The following is a 23,167-nucleotide window of genomic DNA, read 5'->3' as shown; positions in this document are numbered from 1 at the left end:
CAAATCCAGATTTTTTTTCTCTCCAAAGTAACCTTTCCAGGATCCCTCCAGGATATCTCTAGGAGCCCTGGGGGCTCTGGGCCACCCTGTACACATGACTGCTCTGAATGAATACACGGCCCCGTATATATTGCTATTTTCAATAGACTGCAGATGAGCATGTTTAATCAATCTAATGGGATATTTATGAAATTTGTTCCGTTAGTTGTTTTATGCAATGGGGTATTTTGAAATGAAATTTAAAACAGACTCAAAAGGCTAGAGTATATATTCAAAAAAGTAATATCTCATTCCTTTATTCTACATTTTTAATTGGTGCAGCCACTATGGAAAACAGTATGGAGGTTCCTCAAAAAACTAAAAATAGAATTACCATATGATCCAGTGAAATTTACCTGGAAGAAGCAAGGGGTAGGGGTAGTCAAAGAGCAACAAATCCAGATATATGCCCACTTCTGTGCGTATATCTGAACAAAACTCTAATTCAAAAAGATACATGCACCCCTATGTTCATAGCAGCACTTTTCATTATAGCCAAGACATGGAAACAACCTAAATGACCATCGACAGATGAATGGATAAAGAAGATGTGGTACACATATAGAATGAAATACTACTCAGCCATAAAAAGGAGTGAAATAATGTAATTTGCAGCAACACTGATGGACCTAGAGATTATCATACTAAGTGAAGTCAGAAAGAGAAAGACAAATGCAGTATGATATCATTTATATGTGGAATCTAAAATATGACACAAATGAACCTATCTATGAAACAGAAACAGACTCACAGACATAGAGAACAGACTTGTGGTTGCCAAAGGGGATGGAGTGGGAGATCAGGGTTAGCAGATGTAAGTTATTATACAAAGAATGGATAAACAACAAAGTTCTAATGTATAGCATGGGGAACTATATTCAATATCCTGTGATAAACCATAATGGAAAAGAATATAAAAAAGTGTATATATATATATATATATATATACACACACACACACACACACACACACACGTAAAACTGAATCACTTTGCTGTACAGCAGAAATTAACACATTTTAAATCAACTATACTGCAATAAAAAATAAACTGTTCTACATTCAGACTATTCATTAGACTGCCCTGATGATCTCACCCAACATGAAGGAGAAAGTTCTTATGTTAATTGTCCGTTTTAAAATCTTGCATCTCCCCTTAGATGCACGCAATGTGAAGGTTAAATGTGATTGCAATGATTTTCTTTACATCTTTGGAACTACAATGACTCACAGCTGAACTCATTACCTGTCGTTAGATGAAAGTCAACAGGAGACGTAGGTTTTATAATTTTATAGGATCATATTGTCAGGAATCTGTGTGGAACCATACCTGAAGGAGTAACTAAATGCATTTATATACCTTTTATAAAAATAATGACAATGTTTCTCTATGTGGAGTGAGAAATAAAATAGAACTCTGCATTAGGTATTTGGACAGAAATAAGAAAAGAATTTCAGTATAAGAAAATATGAGATGATTCAATAAACAAACGTTTTTTTAGAGAAACCAGTAGGTAGTTAACACCCTAGAATAATTTAAGAGGTAATCTCTAAAAATTTCTTACAGATTGATCATATGCTAAATATTAGATCACTATATCATAGGGTCAAGTTAAATTAATAAACAACAGGTTGCATTATTGTATTAATTTTTTAAGTTTTCTTCAAATTTGTGAGGAGGTATTTTTAATAGCAAAGATTAAAACACACAAGTTAAATGGAGAATTAAATCCATCTTAATAATGTTAATATCAGTGACATAGAAATAACATATTATTAACAAATTAAAATTTTGTTCATCTGTCTGCAAAATGTACATATAATCTACTCTCAGTTAGAGAAAAAATCATAAATAATGGGAAATTCCCATATTATTGCTAATTGACTTTAGAATTAAGTCACAAGTACAGGAAAATCCACACACATACACACACACACCAACCTCATTCTAGATTCAATTTTTCTTTTCCCTTCCAGATGAGTGCCAGGAATATAGAACTAAACCCATGGGAAGAAGGCCCTGTATTCACTGAAATAAACATTTTCCATTCATGGTTCTCTAACAGCTTAGGAACTCATGCTTAGAATGAAGTCTTATTTTTTGCAGATGATTTTTTTTAATTGAAGTATAGCTGATTTACAACGTTTCAGGTGTACAGCAAAGTGATTCAGTTATACGTCTAAGAACCAATTCTTTAATTACTTGTACATGATCATTTATTTAAAGGAGAAAACACTGGATTCGTCTGTGCGTTCACTTAGTCATTTATTTCACAAATCATTGCTCTTTACTCTCAGCCAAGCACTTCTTGATGCTAGAATCTAGAAATACAAAGAAAAACATGGCTACTCAAGGAGACAACAATAAGAGAGACCAATGGAAACAAATAGTTATAGTAAAGTAGTGTAGTTGCAAAAATAAAAGTGTACACAGGGTTAGCTGTAGCACGGAGAAGGATATGATCACAACTACATGCGAGGTTTGATTTACCCCAACAGATGATGTGTCCGTGGATATCCTAGGCAGAGAGAAGAACACACACACACAAGAACCTGGACTAGAATAGTACTGATGAAAATAGAAATAACAGAATTTATACTGACAGAGAAAGACAGATGTTATTAGCTTTGTAGAGATAAATAATTTATTTAATAAATATTATTTATTAAATAATATATATGTATTAACAATACGACCATTATAAGGTCATGAGACTATTAAGTGAAACATATCAAGCACCTAGCACAGTGCCCAGCACACAGTAAATACTCATCAAATGTGAATTACTATTACTCATTAAATCTTCAATATAATATTGGATGCACTGCATTAGAACAAAAATTGAATCATACAGATTTTTGCATATGGGGAAAGGTTAATTCAATCAATACTTAAGCGTCTAGTACATTCCTATACACACACACATACACACCACTATCTTCTATCTAGTAAAACATTTTCTCCCATTTCTTCTTCTTCTGTTAGATTTCTTTACTCCCAAGCAGCCCAGGCCCTTGACCTGAGGGTGCACATCTTCACTTAAATCTGTGCTGCCTCTGGTTGATTTCCTTGTCTGATTCAGGCTTTGGGGATAATCCACCAAAGTTTTCCACTGCCTGATTTCAATTATCCCCTCAAACCTGAATTTGTCATGACCAACAATCTTATTCCCTTTTGATGAAGATAAAGGTCTGCTTTTTCCCCCCAGAGAAGTCGTAGAGAGTAAAAGAGTTTTGAAAAAGCTTTCTTTTCATATTATCTGCGTATCAATGCATTAAGACTCTGAAAATCTCCAGTCTCCGAAGTCTTGTGGAGATGGACAGGAGCATTTTAAAGGTGGAATAAAGGCTCTAGAGTGTGGGAACACTTTTCAATGAGTATGCAAAGCTCGTTTTAGGCTTAGCATCAATCTGAGCTGGATCAACTTCCTTATCTCTTCTTAAGTGAGGGGAAAAAATAGAAGGGCTCTAACTCTGAATTTCCATCACCTAAAATCTAGCTTTTTATGGACTGTGAAACCAAGACTCAAGGTCATGATTATATTTTGCTGGAAGATCTTGATGTGTGTAAGGAGATGAGTAGCGAATTGGCATCCTGCATGACAAACAAAAACAGAAATACTGAGGCGTCAGGCTACACACTCCCAGGTTTTTAAAAAATGTATTTGGAAGGTGATAAGTGAGAAACAGTTCCAATACCATGCATACCCAGGGAGTGGAAAGATTCCTGGGCTGGAAGCATCTACTTGTATAGAACTATCTAAACAGATACTTTCCTGTTAATAGTTCAGAAGAATATTTATGATATTAACATCATGAAACAGCTGTCAGGCCACAAAGATGTCAACAGTCCCTTGGGGAGCATCATCAACAGTTACAGGTGGCCTTCATCTTTTATAGTGACATAAAGAAGGGCTGGGCTTCCCTGGTGGCGCAGTGGTTGAGGGTCCTCCTGCCGATGCGGGGGACGGGGGTTTGGCCCCGGTCCGGGAAGATCCCACATACCGCAGAGCGGATGCGCCCGTGACCCATGGCCACTGAGCCTGCGCGTCCAGAGCCTGTGCTCTGCAGCGGGAGAGGCCGCAGCGGTGAGAGGCCCGAGTACCGCAAAAAAAAAAAAAAAAAAAAGAAGGGCTGAAGCCACAGCAAGTGTTCCGCATTTGCAAACGATTTGCTTAGTATTCTTTTGGAGAGGAAAGCATAGAAAGTCAATGACAGGACGTAGAAACCCACTATTCCCTACTTTGGGTACAAGCCCCAAATACGTAGGGGTCCCTTCTACAGTGCTGGGGAGGACCCTAGTAATAGGTGACATATATTTTTGAAATTTTCCAAAAAATAAGACATTTTACCTGAATTGATTAAGACCACACTTTCTTTCTATTCCAACTTCCACTCAGCCACACTTCCCCTCATGTCAAGTGGCACTTTGGGGATTCAGCCAGACCGAAGTTGAATCAAGGGTACATCGACTTTGGGATTAGTGGGGGAGAGTCATTTCCATGGCTTTTCAGGGTGTAGGAATGGCTTCTAGGAATACTAGGAATAGTATTGGGTCATGACAATGTAAGGCCAGAGATCAAGTCATAACAGTGATGCATTCCATAATGCCCAGCCCACATTTGGCAACTTCCACATTAGGGAAGTTGAGAAGAAACAAATTTTGATGTATATAGAGCCATTTACAGAAGATGCATAAAGTTATAATTCCATCATATTCCAGACTTTATAATGTTTGTGGTATTTGTCTGCTTTAAAAAAAAAAAGTATGTTGATTTCCCTTTTCATCCTAAATAAAAATTCACCTTAACTAATTTTGTTCTTGTAATTTTGAATTCATTTTATTAAAAAAGACTCCCAAAATGTAGGCCCTACAAAACTTGGATCTATTTACTTTAGATAATGATGTACACCCAGAATTACAATATAGAAACAGGAAAAAAAATTCAGACCATAATATTAAAATAGTATAATTGTGTTCATGGGCCATTTAAGTTGAATAATGCATTAAATGATGAAATAAAGATGAATATTATTCTTGCCCAAAAGATCTTACTTAATACAGTATATAGTCATTAAAAACAATATATCCAGACTATATTACAACATGGAATAAACTGTAAAATCTCATATAATTACAAAAAGAAGGATATGAAGTTGTGTTTAAAAACTAGCTTCCATTATTTTAAAATGATGCAAGAGGAAAGTCAATGAGGAAATTATACTTTAAGCTTTTTATGTTTATGCTGGTAGATGAAATACTAGCAGTAAAAGAAATACCTTTTTAACATTGTTTTTTTTCCGATTGTCTGTAAGAACTCTAAAAAATTCACGGGAATACAAAATTCACTCAGAAAAAAATTCTGATTTATATTCTAGTAACTAGGCCAAAGAATATTTCCATAGATCACTGTTTTCTATCACTGCTATAACAAAATACCACAAACTTTGTGGCTAAAAGCAACACAAAATGTATAACCTTATAGTTCTGGAGATCAGAAGTCTAAATGGATTTCACTAGGCTAAAATAAAGGTGTCAACAGAATTGTGTCCTTCTGGCTCTAAAGGCAAATATCCCCTTGTATTTGCACATTTCTGGAGGCCAGCCACATTCCTTGGTTCTTGGTCCCATCCCTCCATCTTCAAAGTCAGCAACAGAAGGTTAAGTTACCATGTCACATCCCTCTGATTATGACTCCTCTTCTGTCTCCTCTTCCCCTTGTAAGAACCCTTGTGATTACACTGGGCCAACCCAGATAATCCACTATAATCTCCTGATTAGCAATCTTAATTCCATGTGCAACTTTTTCCCCTTTCCCACATAATCTATATCTAACATAATCACAGGTTCTAGGGATGAGGACATGAATGTCTCTGGGGGAGCATTATTCTGCCTACCACAATCATTAATGAATTGCCTAATCATGGTGTGCTCTCCCTAGGTTATGAATCTGGAAAATATGCTATATATCATCCTTGCTACACCAAGAAGGCTCTAGATGTAATCAAAGATTCTCAAGACCAATACCAGCCTGAAATGCAGTTATGGCCAGTAAACATTCTTTTGTTGGCTCAGAAGGGCTCTTTGAAGTCTGAAAATCTTACATCTCACCACTCCAGCACTGCCCCCAAGTTGAACCAAGTTTAATACTCCATCAACCCCTTCTTTGGAAATATGAACTGGCTCAAAATTGATCATGGTTCCAAGCTAAGGTAATCCGCCAGTTATTTTTGTTCCTCCCTTGAACTGCCAAGGCAAAGTCTCTTATTTTCCTTGGTCAGGGCACGGTAAAAATACAACCCTAGGTGATGCTAAAACCCATGACCCTTCTGCATGGAGAAAAATTCATCTGCAGTAGGCAAGATTAAGAGCAAAATTCTGACAGAAGCAGAAATGTGTGTGCTGGGGGCAGTTGAGGGGGGACATGTGCCTGCACACACACACACACACACACACACACACACACACACGTGTGTGTGTGTGAGGGAGAGAGAGCAAAGAGAGAAGGAGAGAAATCCCTTTTCCACTCCTCCTAAAGGTCATCTGTACTCCCATCTTTCTCGGTTAGGTAAGCACATAACTCATTTGTTTGTTTCTGGTTGAACTGGGATTCTGCCATTTGCATCCAAATGACTCAATTAAAATAGATGTTGTGTAATATTGTTATATCCTCAACACTGTAATTAATGACAAAGGAATTGAAAACATAATCAAGAAAGCTAGATTTCTTTCAGGACATAAAAACCAAACAACTCTTAATATGTCCACAACTGGGGATCTCTCTTAAATATAATCTGGCAGCAGTAATGCTCCACCTTTTTGTTACCGAGAGTCTCTGATCTACAGTAAGCATCAACCAGGGTCTTGTGAACGCTTCCCAATGTATTGCCTACATTGAACAGATAATAGCCAATATTCTCATTATGCATCATTTCTCTCAGTGAAGCCAGTTTACACATAGAAATAAAGCCCTTGGATTCAACCAGAATCTAGAAGCAACATCAAAATTAAAATAACAGCTACCCAAATTATTCCATTAAAGTAAATATTAGGGAGATCCTCCTTGTCATTTTATATTGTCAATATAATTAATTGCATTGAATAAAGAAATGAATACATGAATGGATATATGATGAACAAACAGTTACAAGCCCAGGAGGTAGCGCCTGAATCATTCAAGCTTAATAATCACAGAAGTTATTGCTGCTCCATGACCTGTTTTTCTATCTACTCTACTGTTTCCTCAGGTTGTGTGCTCTGTCACACTGCTTGAAATTTTCTTTGATAATTTATCCCTATCCCTCATATTTCTAAGACTCGTATGGATATTAACTAGCCAAAGTTAAAACAGTAATAATATGACTGAATGTTGATTAGAAAGAAGTTTATAGACTGGCTAAATCTTAGTTTGGAGCCATGGAGGTATTGCAAAACACCAATTGTATTTCTGTATTATATCTTTACATATGTTAATAAAATTCCGAATAGAACTTGATTAGCATACAAATTAAATTTCCTTCTGTTCTTGTTCCTATACTCCTGTTATTTCTAGAATGGCAGGTTATACTCTTATGAGCATTCCGGACAGCAACATTTATTAATCAGACTGGACACCTGTCATGAGCAGAGACTAAAATCCAGAGCATTATAGAAGAAATGTCATTCTGTTCTGAGGGAAAAACAGGAATTTAATTTTTATTCTCTGCTTGAAATTTCATCTGTGTTTCCAATTATCCTAATAAGAAACTTCAGTGACAAATTCTCATGACTTAGAATAAAATGGTTTTGGGTTTGGTCCATCTTTTTGTTCCAAACTTGAATCTTGTGAACACTTTTTTTTTTAAAAAAGCCAAGACAACCTACCGAATGGGAGAAAATATCAATGTTTGCAAATGATATGACCGATAAGGGGTTAATACCCCACATATATAAACAGCTCATACAACTCAACATCAAAAAACAAACAACCCAATTAAAAAATGGACAGAAAACTTGAGTAGACATTTTTCCAAAGAGGAAATGCAGATGGCCAACAGGCAGAGGAAAAGATGCACCACATCGTTAATCATCAGAGAAATACAAATTAAAACCACAATGAGATATCACCTCACACCTGGCAGAATAGCTATCATCAAAAAGACCACAAGTAACAAATGTTGGCAAAGATGCTAAGAAAAGGGAACCCTCGTACACTTTTGGTGGGACTGTCGATTTGTACAGCCACTATGGAAAACAGTATGGAGGTTTCTCAAAAAATTAAAAATAGAGCTACCATATGATCCAGCAATTCCACTCCTGGGTATTTATCCCCCCCCCCGCAAAAAAAACGAAAACACTAATTCAAGAAGATACATGCACCCCAATGTTCACAGCAGCATTATTTACAATTGCCAAAATATGGAAGCAACCTAAGAGTCCATCAACAGATGAGTGGATAAAGAAGATGTGGGGGGTGTATGTGTATATATATGCACACACACCCATATATATGCACACACACACCCATATATATGCACACACATACCCATATATATGCACACACACACCCATATGTATATACACACACACCCATATATATGTACACACACACCCATATATATGCACACACACATCAATATATATACACACACCCCCATATGTATGCACACACACCCATATATATGCACACATACACCCATATATATGCACACACACACTCATACGTATGCACACACACCCATATGTATGCACACACACCCATACGTATGCACACACACCCATATGTATGCACACACACACCCATATATATACACACATACACCTATATATTTGCACACACACACACACATATGCACATACATACAACAGAACACTATTTAGCCGTAAAATAAAAAGTGAAATTTTGCCATTTGCAGCAACAGGGATGGACTTGGAGAGTACTATGCTAAGTGAAACACAGTAGACGGAGAAAGACAAATACTATATGTTGTTTATATGTGGAATCTAAAATATAAAACTAACTTGTGAATATAACAGAAAAGAAGCAGACTCACAGATATAGAGAACAAACTAGTGGTTACCAGTGGGGAGAGGGAAGGGAGGAGGGGCAAGACAGGAGTGGGGGATTAAGAGGTACAAACTACTGTCTATAAAATAAATAAGCTACAAGGATATATGGTACAACATAGGGAATATAGCCAGTATTTTATAGTAACTATAAATGGAATATAACCTTTAAAACTGTAAAACACTATGTTGTACCCCCAAAACTTACATAATATTGTACATCGACTATACCTCAATAAAGAAGAAAAGAAGCCACATCATAAGTTACAAACACAACTAGATATCACAAAGTATTTCTATATTTGATTACTATTTGGATAATTTACTAATTCAACTATTAAACTACACAATGTCTAGTTAAGGCACATCTACCTCAAAATACGTTCCTTAATAATCTACTGTAACATCTCTTTAAAAGTGTTTGATTTTATGCAATGGTTTCTAAATCACTTCCACCTTTTGTTGATATCGTGCAGCCCTTTTATCAACAGAATCTGGTAAAAGAAGCCACAGACCCTCTCTTTATAAAAATATAAAAGGTATGTATAATATATTTGTGCTATTATAAGAGGTGCTTATTGCCCTGGCACCCAACCATAAACCTCCAGAGTTGTGTGAATTTCAGGTAAAGAATCCTTGGGTATAGAATTCCAAAAATCCCTCATTACAATACAAATATTCTGGTTGAAAAAAACACATCACAGATTAGTTCTCAGAAAACAATCTGTGAAGCTTGAAAGCAGGTCTAGGCCTCTGGACAATTGAGGACCATGGAAGGATATTTTTGTGAAATGAGGTTTACCCCCCGCATTCATACCCAAATGCTTCGTAATTTCACTGGATCTATTTAAAAATACAGATTCTCACTCCCACCTCAGATATACAAAAACGGGGATGGAGCAATTCCCTGAACAAATATACCATCTTCTTTCATATTTCTGTGCCTCCTGATGGGCCTTTCTGTTTTGAAAATTCTTTATCCCTTTCTCCAAGAGCATACCTTCCCCCCGCCCACCCACTGCCTCATTGCTTTCCCATCTATTCAATGGAGCATCAGGCAAAGACATCACAGGACAGTAATTTTTCTGCAACTCTTAAGCACTCCCTGAAGCCCGGTTTGCTCTGCGGGAAGTAGGGCAAAAGCAAAAGTGTCCGTCCTCCTGCTGCAGGACTATGCCCATTACACAACTCTGCAGAGCAGGGATTCTAAATGTGGCTGCATAGCAGAATCACCAGCGAGCTTTTAAAATCCCTGACGCCCAGGCCATCTCACAGACAAATTAAATCAGGTAGGAGCTCACACTGGTACTTTTAAAATACTTCTTCAACAAATTCTAAGTCTCCTCTCTGGATTCTTTTTTTTTTAATTGAATTTTTTGGCCCCACCCCAAGGCATGTGGGATCTTAGTTCCCAGACCAGGGATCAAACCCTCGCCCCCTGCACTGGAAGCATGGAGTCCTAACCACTGGACCACCAGGGAAGTCCCTCCTCTCTAGATTCTTAAAGAACAAAGCCCACCCAACTTTGATCTCTTCCAGAAAACCTTCATTACTTGAGTATGAAATCTGGTATAAACCTTTTTTTTTTTCTGTTTTCCGGCCATCTTCCCTCAGTTCGTATTTGACCCCTTTTCAATACTCAGATCTGGCCAAGCAGGACTCCTCAGAGAGGGTCGCTGACCACCTTATCTGGGGCCGGCCCCATACCCCACCTTGGCCAAATTATCTTGATTTCCTTCTCCTAGCACTAACCAAAATTATTTGTTTTCTTGTTTAACTTCTCTGACCAAACTTACCACAAGCTCTCTGAGAGCCCTGACTTTGGCTGCCTTATTTATTATTCTATCCTAAGCTCCTAGACTGGTTCTAGGCACATAGTAGGATCCCAAAAAATATATGTTGACTGTATGAATGAATGAGAGTGACCTTGTTTTCTCTCTTAAATTCTATGGCCTTGAGTTCAGCTGCTATGTCGTCTGCTTAAACCCTTGCAGTCCCTCACAACTGCATGCTGGCTTTAAAGTTAACGAAACAATTTCCTATGTGCCATCTTTTTTTTTTTTTTTTTTTTTTTGCAGTACGCGGGCCTCTCACTGTTGTGGCCTCTCCCGTTGCGGAGCACAGGCTCCGGACACGCAGGCTCAGCGGCCATGGCTCACGGGCCCAGCCGCTCCGCGGCATGTGGGATCCTCCCGGACTGGGGCACGAACCCGCGTCCCCTGCATCGGCAGGCGGACTCTCAACCACTGCGCCACCAGAGAAGCCCCCTATGTGCCATCTTAATCGCCCCTCACAACACTTTAGAGCAAACAGCCATTATAATAATACTGTTTTTAGAGATAACAACTGAGGGTCCATAAAGCTAAAATACAACTTTCCAGCGCCACACAAACAATAAGTGGGGTGAGCACTTCTGCCCCGAGAGGCTTTCATAGACCATACGGTCATCTCTCGAATTCCTGCCCCCGCAGAGGCACACGCCCTGAGGATTGGAAAGTGACTGACTGGATGAGGCTATAGATGCTCAAAGGAAGCACAAGTTGGCAGCATTGTGTGCGCCTCTCGACCCAAACAGGAAGCAGATGCCTGTCGAGAGTTTTCCCAGCAACCATGCAAGTGAAGGATGGGAGTGATATCTGGGAACAGGGTTGAACAATGTCAGCATGTTCCAGCCCTGTCACACCTCTGTGCAGCCACAAGACTTCAGGCCTCCTACTCCATCCAGGATCTCATCTACTAATAATCCTTCTGGGCTTCTCTCTTCATGTCGCAGAAGCATCCAGAACAGTGCCTTTAGAGTCAAGCACGAATTACACCTCTTGGGTTTTGCTACTGTCTATGATTACAGTAAACTACACTCAAGCGTATAAGTTCTGCAATCATCTCACTGTTATGACTATAATTTAATAGTAACATTAATGATACGCACACTGCCAGCAAGTTAATCAAGTGAAGCTGTGTGAGACACCTTTCTAGTCACCGTATACTCTATATCTGCTGGCGATCTTTTTTTTACATTTCTTTTAAGCTCCTTCAGTTAACTATTGTGCAACACAGGGCCTTAAGAAAAAAATCCAGAGAAAGAAATCCTGGCAAGTGATTTAATGTCCTTACAAAGAACCTTACATATGACCTCAAATATTTTCTGTTTCATCCTTGGGACCATTCAAACCTCAAACGTTCAAACCTCAGACTGTACTATGCCAGACCATTTGGTACTATTTACAAGCATCCACATGGCATGGATATTTTGAGCAGCAAAGAGGCCAAAATTATTTAGAAACTTAAATAAGAAGCCAAAGAATCCTGTCTTTCCTCCTTTATCCAAATGAAAGGCATCACATAAGAAATAAATATTTATGAAGAACCAAAATCTCATCCATCTTAACTGTTACACTGCAAATGAAAGGATTCCGTAACTGAAGAATATATTAGTTTGTACCCAAAACAGTCACTTGGTAGAAAGCAGACTCCAGAAAACAGCTTGGCTAGTTACCTGATTCCCCTGAAGAGTAGTCAGCTATCTAGTTAGCTATGCAAAACCAGAGACGCAGTCTGTCAGGAAGGTGAGTCATAAATGAAACACATGGGGCCCGTGAGAGCATACAGAATCTACGGATCCAAGTGAGTCAGAACACAGAGTCAAGTTCACTTGCTGCAGAGAGAAGTGAAGGAGAGGAAAAGTAGCCTGAAGAAGCTAAGTTCAAAGTCACCATTAAGGTAGCCTGTGACTTGCTGGATCATACACCTGGTTAGTGGCAGAGCCCAGACTCAGTCTAGGGTTTCTCAGCCCAAACCAATAACCCACCATCTTGCCTCACTACGACACAATGTCCCTTTGCCATTTAAAACATGCAGGTATCACGTTACAGATAACATGACCCTCAAAATACCAATCCAACTGCTAAACTGCTGTCATTTTACTTTGCTAATATGAATGACTCAATATAACAGCCACTTCAGAATTGTGTTTGTCTTCTCCTATTCCCTCAGTAGATTAAGGTATAGGATTGGAGGTATAGGAAAGAGGAAGAAAAGCACAGGAGAGGATGTTAGCATACTTGTCTTGTGTATGGGAAGGTTGGATTTTGGTCACTTTAGTTACATTAAACTTGGTATTTTAGCAATGATGCACTGGGGTAGGCACTAAGTAAGGTTAACCTGGCATTTCTATGATATCATTGCAGTGTATTTAAAATCTGGACTTACAATGTGTGTCCTTCTTACTAACATCAACCTCCTATGACAATTATGAGAACAAGAGGTCTGCAAAGAAGTTGTTTTTTCTGTCTCAAACCCATCACAACATGGAGAGAGGGTAATGGGGGATGGGAGAAATGGCATTTGTCCCCAGGCTGCTTCCCACCACTGTCTGATTCTTCATGTATCATCAAAAGTGAGTTTGTCTCCTGTCCCCTGAAAAAGTTATTCCCTCGTTAACTCAGTGTTTCTCTCCATGGTGTTCCCTCTAGCGGGAATGTTCTTTTTTCTAAACCAGTATCTGTCTAATGCTACTTACAGGTAAACTCAGTTTTAGCTTCCTCACTTCATGAAGCCCTATATGCCCCCAAATTTATTTAGAAAATAGTATCTTCTTCCCCTGACCCTCAAGACACTCAACCTGTTCTTTGGCACTTTTATCACAAATGCTTAGCATAGGAACCAGCAAACTCCTTCTGTAAAGGGCCAGATAGTAAACATTTTAGGCCCTGTGTACCGTACGCCTCTGTGGCAACTCTGCCATGATAGCCAAAAAGCAGCCATATGTAAACAAATGAGCATAGCTGTGTTCCAATAAAATTTTACTTACAAAAACAAAATGTGGGCCTCCTGGTCCTAGTTTCCTGATCCCCAGCTTAGCATAGAGATACTTGGTAAGGTGATCAATAAATATTAGATTTATTAAATTCGATGAGCAACATCACTAATGAAAATACGATGCATAAGATGTCAGTGTGCTCTAGTATGACTGTACATTGTACATACTAATTTTCATTGAATATAATATTTGCATATATATTCATCATGCAAATATAACACAATGACCAGCCTTATAAATTTTTAATGGCATCTTATGTATCCAAGAAAGGAATCATAGAGTTCTGATCATCTACATGACCCTAACGCCTAGACAAAATAATGACCTTCTGCCTCATTGATTTTCTATTAAAAAGAAAGTCTGTAGACTGTGTAGTTCTACGAAGATTACGGCTGATAGCAGAAGAGATTTTTTTTTTCCCACTAAGAATATCTGGTTTGCTTATTTATACTGAATAAAATCAATTAAATAACCACTAGAGCCCCACATTACATCCTTCACTGTGTGCTTAATGTTTTAATAGAAAGAAATATATAATTAAAGTAACAAAATTGTCATAGTTGTCACACGTTTCATTTTAAGGTCCCTTATAGAAATCGGGGTTGAATTCATGTCCGATATTCTACTTTCATTTCAAATAGATTTTGACAATATTCATTGCAGCCTTTCCTAGGAAGTTTTCTCAGCCAAAAAATTTCACCAGCTTTCAATTTACCACATAAAAATTATGCAAAATGTAATAAAAATTGTCCTTTTATTTGGATCGATTCCTATCTTTGACACAAAGTGTTCTGTTGCCATAGATAAAGCATTTAGGCAAGATCGCTGACTGGAACACGAAAAAAATATTCACTCTGTCTTGGGAGTGATACAGTTTTCTGGACTATGGATTAGAAAATACTCAGGTTATCAAAAAAAACCCACTATGTTTATTATTTTCCATTGAATTATTTTCCACCGTCTTTTTAAAAGATAGACAAAATTATTAAATTCAGCTTCTGAATTTTCTTTGTGCTCTGCTGAATATAAAAATAGCAAGAGGAAAGGCGAGATGAAAAAAGAAGGTGAAATAAGGAAGAGAGAGAATTACCCACTGGAAAGGGGAGTGCCACATAACCGTCTTGCATGAGATCTTTTCTTGGCTTGTTTCCATTATTTTTAGCAGTTTCCTTCAATGTACACAAATTATGCCTTTAGTAAATGCTGCTTCTTCATATGACTGAGAGGGTAAATACTGGATTGAATCAGGACCATCCAGAAAAACACCAGTTCTGGGCACCTGCACCTTTGGCTTCCTCATGAAGGTAGAAAATGCCCCACCAACACACAGAAGTCCCAACACATCACGAGGACATAAAGGATGCTAGAGGCCCCATATTTAGTTCTCCCACTTGATCCCACTCTTTTTGTCTCTGTACTATCTTCAATAAAGTCATAAGAAAGAGCATTTACATTCCTGAGGTTTTGTGAAGTGTGGATTGCATATACAGTTTAAAGACATTCTAATACGTATTTTCTGAGTACAAAGGAAGCAAATAACAAGCAGGCTTTTCTCTTCCTAGATACCATCTTTCTATTGTGGGTCATTCCATGATAATAGAGCACATAAGAGCCATAGCAGAGAGCACTGTAAGTTTAAGATGTGCTCAGAGATCCACAGAAGACTCCCTGGGATCCACAGACTGATTTCTCATCATCTAATGTCTATAATATGACAAAATACAGACTTTTGCTTCTGACATGATTTCCCAATTCACTGATTTATCCCCATTCTGTACATCACTGAAAGCAGGATGATTCTTTCTGGATAAGGAAGAGTAAAGCAGTTAATTTTACAGGGTCATTTCTTCATCTTCTTTGGATGTTATCCTTAACAACTACGTTTGAAAGGTCATAATTCAGTGTATGACCATCCCAGGGTTCTCAAGCAATGACAGATGGAGTGGATCAATTAATCTGAATGTCTAGAAGAGAGGAAATCTGAATCCCACTCTCCTTCTCGAAGGACCACTGGAAGAACACACTGGGTTCCCTTGCCTCTTGAAAACTCTACACATTTCCCACTTCAGTTAACTTACAGTAAGATATCTAATTAAGCCACTGGGGATTTTAAAAATATAATCAAAATCACACTAGGTGGTGTTGTACTTAATCTAAAATGTTTGGAGGTCTACCCTCTTAAATTTTTCAGGGTACTTCCCTGGTGGCACAGTGGTTAAGAATCTGCCTGCCAATGCAGGGGACATGGGTTTGAGCCCTGGTCTGGGAAGATCTCACATGCCGCAGAGCAACTAAGCCCTGTGAGCCACAACTACTGAGCCTGTCCTCTAGAGTCCGCGAGCCACAACTACTGAGCCCCCGTGCCGCAACTACTGAAGCCCACGCGCCTAGAGCCTGTGCTCCACAACAAGCCACCGCAATGAGAAGCCCGCGCACTGCAACAAAGAGTAGCCCCCGCTTGCTGCAACTAGAGAAAGCCTGCACGCAGCAACGAAGACTCAACACAGCCAAAAACTTTTTTAATTAATTAATTAATTTAAAAAATGTTTTCCAGTCCACAAAACCACACAAAAAAAGTTAAAATTGTTAACTATAGACACTCTGTGGTACAGCAGATCTCTAGACCTTATTCACCGTGTATAATTGACACTTATACCCATTGAATAACAACTTCCCCATTTCCTCCTTTCCCCATCCCTGGCCACCACCATTCTATTTTCTGCTTCTATAGGTTTGACTATTTTAGATCTCTCTTGTGTTAAACATTCTTACACACACACACACACACACACACACACACACACACACACACACATACACTACACACAAAAGCAAAGGGATACAAGGACATTTTGGGAGGTAATGGATATGCTTATCACTCTAACTATGGTGATGGCATCACAGGTGTATACGCATGTCCAAATTCATCAAATTGTATACATTAAATATGTGCAGTTTTTGTATATCAATTATACCTCAATAAAGCTGATAAAAATTTTAAAAAAAATTAAAACACTCTCCTCCCATAAAATTTTTAAAAAAATTTTAGAGGACTTCCAATTAAAAGAACAAAAGTTATGTTCCAAATAATAATTGTATCTCTATATACATGAATTAAAAAAACGATTTAGTTGCCAAAAAAATCACAGAGTCAAAAACACGTAGGTTAAAAAAATACATGCATCATAGAAAACTTCTCTGATTAATAAAAGCAAAAGAACTTAAAGGTGTGCTTTGCCACTAAAAAGGAGAGGTAAATTACAGCTTAAATTGAAAAATCTCCAGATGGTGAGAATTTGGCATGCTACCATTCTTTGAAAGTATGTTCCTAGGTGAGGAATTGAACCAACTTGCTTAATTAATTAAAGCATACTAATTGATAAAAATGAGGACATGGTTCCTATTTTCTGGAAGCCACAATATTAAATAATTAGCTTCAATTTGTCATTCTTCTTCCACTCCATACCTCCCCTTGTGGAGCTGTATGGGTATGTGTGTTGAAGGACCAAAACATATGCCATACCTCTTAGAACAAGTCTGATGAAAGAAAACCAAAGGGCACAGAGGACAGACAACAAAAACACATGGGAGTACAATACCAAATAAAAAGATGACTTAGACATAAGGACAAATGATGATCAAAGAAGGCAAATACTGCAAACACAAGCTTCTGAATATTAATGCCTGCAGATAAATCATTTGTTTTGATGATTATAGAAGTCAGTGAAAGGAGTTTGATAAAGTAAAAGTTTACAACATGAAGAGCAAAATACACCAGGAAAAGTGAACTAATTATTTTAAATTGTCACTATTGGTGGGCAAAGGGAACCCCTCTTCCACTCCTGGTAGGAGGGTATACTGGAACAATTTTTCTAGAGGCTATAAATTGTTTGGGCAATGTTTTTATTAAAAAGTTTTAATATATTTTTATTCATTTAGATCTATGCAATCCACATCTAAGAATTAATACTTAGGATTTATGCAAATATTCCACTTCAAGAATGTAAATTATAACTTGAATAAAATAAGAGACAATTCAGATGTCTAATAAAAGAGGGTTGATTAAATTCTTTTGCTACAACCATTTTATGGAATAGTATGCAGCCATACCAATAATTTTGCAGAAGAATATTTTATAACAAGAAAATATATTCATGACAAGTTGTTCAGAAAATTGACATGTTAAAAGAACACGTTAACAAATTGTGGCATGTTAGTAAATTACCTAACCTAAACTAAATTACCTAAATTTAATACAGGCATCAGAGGGCCTGTATTAAAAGTTCCTATTAAAAGTTGCACATCTGGCACCTACTGTGTAAGATGGTAAACTGTTCAAATTTCCAATTTCTTCTTTTGTAAAAAGAAGAATTCTATTTCTTCCTGTCTCATTGTGTTTGGGGAATATTAAAAAAGATAATACATTCAATGCTCTTAGCATTTAACTTGTCGAATAAGTGCACATAAATGCTGTTGATAGAACTGTATAAAAACATCATTTATAAAATATATAGTTATTTATGTTGATTTAGATATTAATACTGATATGATATACATATATAGTTATAAACCTCAACTTTTTTATGCTTATCTCTTTGGATTGAGTGTGATTTTTGTCACGTTTGCTTGTTTGTTTGCTTTGCTTTAGCTGTGTTCCCTAATTTTGTATGCAGAAGAGAGCATGAGCCAGGAGTTCTGAAGCCATAACAAACAACCCCAATATCTCAGCTGCTTAAAACAACAAAGGTTTATTTCTCACTCATGCGACAGAACCCGGTGGGTCAGCAGAGGTTTCTGCTGATCATCCTCATTCAGAGACCCAGGCTAATGGATCTGCCACCATCTCAAACTTCAAATCCCCTTGCCAGGGAAAAAGAGAGAATGGCAAATCTCTCACTGCCTCAACTTCTACTCTGAAGTGACACATTTTGCTCACATTTTCTGGCCAAAGTTAGACACATACTCAGGAGAACCTCAATAATAATAAAATGCATTTTTGGGCTTCCCTGGTGGCGCAGTGGTTGAAAGTCCGCCTGCCGATGCAGGGGACACGGGTTCGTGCCCCGGTCCGGGGAGATCCCACATGCCGCGGAGCGGCTAGGCCCGTGAGCCATGGCCGCTGAGCCTGCGTGTCCGGAGCCTGGGCTCCGCAACGGGAGAGGCCACAACAGTGAGAGGCCCGTGTACCGCAAAAAAAAAAAACAAAAAAATGCATTTTTAATCAAGAAGAGTTTAAAACTAATAGACTATCATAAGCCATTTAAAATTTTTAAGCAGAACATTGATAGGAGAATTGAGAAAGCTGTGCCCACCTTCCAACCCCATGGGCAGGATGAATCACTGTATATCAATATTGTCTTTATGAGAGTCATCTAACTAAATGAAGGAACAGAAATCAAGGAATCACAGGAATTCAGAGAATTTAAAAGATCCTCTAAATTATTCCCCTACCTTTAAGACATAATGATCACACTTAGTCATCAGCAGCACAAGCAAGTAATCTAATCTAATTCTACCAGGAGAATTGTTTTTTTTCCTTGGCCCCAGCTAGCGAGCTGCTGAGGCTCTCCGGCTGGAGAACCAATGAGCCTTGTAATTGCTTTCCTCACTCATGTAACCACAGCTGCTGTTGTCATTCATAAATTGCAAAACTAATCCTTTGAAAGTTTTCATATTGGCCATTTGCTTTAAGATCTCCAGTGCCCAGGAGTTTGCAGATGTAGCCCTATGAAAAAGGAAGTCTCTAACCACTGGTCCGAGCATTGGACTGCCTGTCATAAATCCTTGGTCTTCATTCTCAAAATTTTTATATTTTGTTACAGTTCCCTGGAAAATCACTTCACTCATCAATACTTCCGTTTCCCTGTGAGGAAACTAGAGAAGCTTATATTTATCTGTAAAGTGCTTCAAAAGGCTTGAATGAATTACAAAAAAATAAAAAATACAATTCTATACATATCAACACCTTTTTAATAAAAGACTTTAAATATAAGCTATTGTTTAAAAATGGTAGCTAAATAACTTAATGAATCTCTAGAAAGGTAGGAGACAAATATGTGTTTGTCAGAGTTTATTAAACACTGATATATAAAGTCCACAGATAATTCTCTTGCACTAGCATTATATAAAAAAATTTCAAGATAAATGAGAAACCACTGGGAAATATATACATACACATATATGTGTGTGTATATATATATCTACTTAAAGTCATTTTCTATGTTTGAGATATGTTTTATATGCTTTTAAAATTTTTCCATTGTATAATTTATTTTTATTTATTTTTTTAAATAAATGTATTTATTTATTTATTTTTGGCTGCGTTGGGTGTTTGTTGCTGCACGCTGGCTTTCTCCAGTTGCAGCGAGCGGGGGCTACTCTTCGTTGCGGTGTGTGGGCTTCTCATTGCATTGGCTTCTCTTGTTGCGGAACACAGCCTCTAGGCACGTGGGCTTCAGTAGTTGCAGCAGGCGGGCTCTGTAGCTGTGGCTCGTGGGCTCTAGAGCACAGGCTCAATAGTTGTGGCACACGGGCTTAGATGCTCTGCAGCATGTGGGATCTTCCTGGACCAGGGCTTGAACCCGTGTCCCCTGCATTGGCAGGTGGGTTCTTAACCACTGCGCCACCAAGGGAGTCCTATAATTTGTTATTTTTAGCAATAAATAATACCAGTAGTCCGAGGAATAGTGATTTTTAGTCTTTGTTATTTTAAGAGCATAATAGGCTTACTCAAGCACTATAAACACAATATTTTATTAACGCTGGTAGAACACTGCTTCCAGCCTGGGAGTATTAATGAAAGATGGGGCAATTCAGAAATGCTTCTGAAATTAAAAATTCCTTCTACCTATATCCTACCCTTCTCCTTATAATCATTAAGGATGAATATCAGAGTATGAGAAAATACTATGTTACAAGTAATCTTGGAGACTTTAGGAGTTTTCTGCAGCCCCCCCCAAAAAAAAACAACTATAAGTAATGAAAAAGACATATGATAACAAATAATGGTGAGGATGTTGAGAAATTGGAACCTTCATACACTTCCGGAGGGAATGTAAAATGGTGTAGTCACTTTAAAGATAGTTTTGTGGTACCTCAAAAAGTTAAACATAGAGTTACCATATGACCCAGCAATTCCCCTCATGGGTAGATATCCAAGAGAAATCAAAAGCACATGTCCACACAAAAACTTGTACATGAATATGCACAGAACATTATTTACGAAGGCCAAAAAGCAGAAACAACCCAAATGTTCATTAACAGATGAATGGATGAACAAATGTGCTATATCCATACAAATGAATATTACTCAGCCATAAAGTGAATGAAGTACTGACACATGATACAACATTGAAAACATTAAGCTAAGTGAAAAAAGAAACAGGAGAAAAAGAACACATATTTCATATTTATATGTGAAATATCCAGATTAGGCAAATCCACAGAGACAGGAAGTAGATTAATGGTTTCTAGGGGCTAAGTGGAGAGGATAGTGGGGAGTGCCCAGGAAGGGTACAGAGTTTCTTTCTGTGATGACGAAAATGTTTAGGAATGAGGCAGTGGTGATGGTTGGGTATTCTGTGAACATACTAAAAAAAACCCACTAAGTTGTATACTTTAAATGAGTGAATTTTATGACATTTGAATTATATCTCAATTAAAAAATTCGCTTTTCAAAAAAAAGTTTCCCTTCAACATAAAATTAAATTTCTGATCTAACATTCAGATAAAGGAAATCTTTCTCCTTTTCCTCTTTCATGAATAAAATTTGTAATAACTTCAATTACCAGTACCTCTGAAAGCAAATTTCACATTAACTTTGCCATTTTCATGTGAGAGGTGAAATTGTTATTTCTTATTTTGATAAATCAAAAAGAATGAAACCAGCTTTCCCCTAGATGAATTCTTCCTTCTCCTCCAATTTGTACTGATCTGATAGCAAGAGCACACCTGAGGCTACATGCCGTCTAAGACAAGAAAAGCTTATTCCGAGCTATCTGTCTATACAATAGATTTTCAAAAGCCAACAGTACAACTCAGTAGGCTGTTAATAAGTTTCAGAAATGTCAGTGGACAATTAGATGATGTTATTGAGAAAGCTCTGAGCAAATATCCAAACTGTTTTTTTCTTTTTTAATGTAGCACTGAACTGAATAGAAATTGAACAGACCTCAGAGCTAAAGTAGACTGATGGGGTGTGTGTGTGTGTGTGTGTGTGTGTGTGTGTGTGTGTGCGTGCGTGTGTGTGTGTGTGTGTGTGTGTGTGTGTGTGTGTGTGTGTGTGTGTGTGTGTGTGTGTGTGTGTGTGTGTGTGTGTGTGTAACAGAGGGAGAAAGAATGAGATTATATTTCTCCATGTACTTTCACTCATGGATATTGGAGTCATTATTAGTTCTGAAAAGACTAATCTTTCCTCATTCGGGAATCTCAACTACCTTTTAAATAAGATACATGTGAACTAAATTCATTTGACTCACAGGAGGCGATGGGTCACAAGGCCTGAGACCCTCACTTACCCCTCCCAGAGCAAGGCAGAGCAGAGCTTCCCTGGCATTTCTTGATGCTCTCCTCAGCTGACAGCAGGCAGGAACGTGGGTGCTCGCACTTTTTCCCATACCAGCCTACTTTGCAGTCACATCTTCCACAGTTACACTGCCCATGACCTTCACAATGGGAGTAATAATATATATATGTTATTGTATTTATGAGCCATACATATATATATATATATGCACATGTATATGAGAAAAATATACCAAAGCCAGAATTAACTTTCATTTCAACAGTGAATGTCACAAATGAGTCACGATCTCAATTAAACTCAATATAAAACATTAAGGCAAAAGCCCATTTTTCTCAATGTTCTTAAAAACCTGATCTAGGTATATTGATTGATCATGGGGAAAGAAAAACAACAACTCCAGATCAGATAAACAGGTTCATAGGGCTATCAACTTGAATCTTTCAAAATCCAAGTGCATGAGATTGAATCAGTCTGCTAATTTAGTCTGCTAAAAAGGAGGATTTGATGAATTGGGCAATTAATTCACGTGGAGGAGAGCCATAGGAAATGGAAAACAATTTGTTTTTGAAACAGGGTCTTAGTTTCTAGAGTCCCTCACACTTTATTTTCATTATCTTTTTACTACACATTACATGCTTAGCCTATAGACCCTTAGCTTAAAACCAGTAACCTGTGTGGAGTTCGCAACCCTTGAAGACTAATTTCCTATACACAAAAGAGGTCAGGAAAGATATTAAATTT

The 23,167-nt window shown here is 37.7% G+C and overlaps 1 protein-coding gene across 5 annotated transcripts in view; it reads right to left on the bottom strand.

Moving 5' to 3' along the window:
* ITGBL1 (integrin subunit beta like 1) overlaps positions 1 to 23,167 on the bottom strand; it is a 312,879-nt gene that overhangs the window by 160,565 nt on the left and 129,147 nt on the right. For all 5 annotated transcript variants that reach the window (XM_060129219.1, XM_060129216.1, XM_060129218.1 and 2 more), the window contains exon 7: positions 22,419 to 22,565. In XM_060129219.1, coding sequence (XP_059985202.1) covers positions 22,419 to 22,565 — 147 coding nt within the window. The remainder of the gene's footprint in view (positions 1 to 22,418; positions 22,566 to 23,167) is intronic.

This window comes from Lagenorhynchus albirostris, chromosome 18 (assembly GCF_949774975.1).
Source record: "Lagenorhynchus albirostris chromosome 18, mLagAlb1.1, whole genome shotgun sequence".
NCBI classification, from domain to species: domain Eukaryota; kingdom Metazoa; phylum Chordata; class Mammalia; order Artiodactyla; family Delphinidae; genus Lagenorhynchus; species Lagenorhynchus albirostris.
Note: the sequence above shows the minus strand (reverse complement) of the source record. Positions and strands in the feature narration are given on the sequence as shown.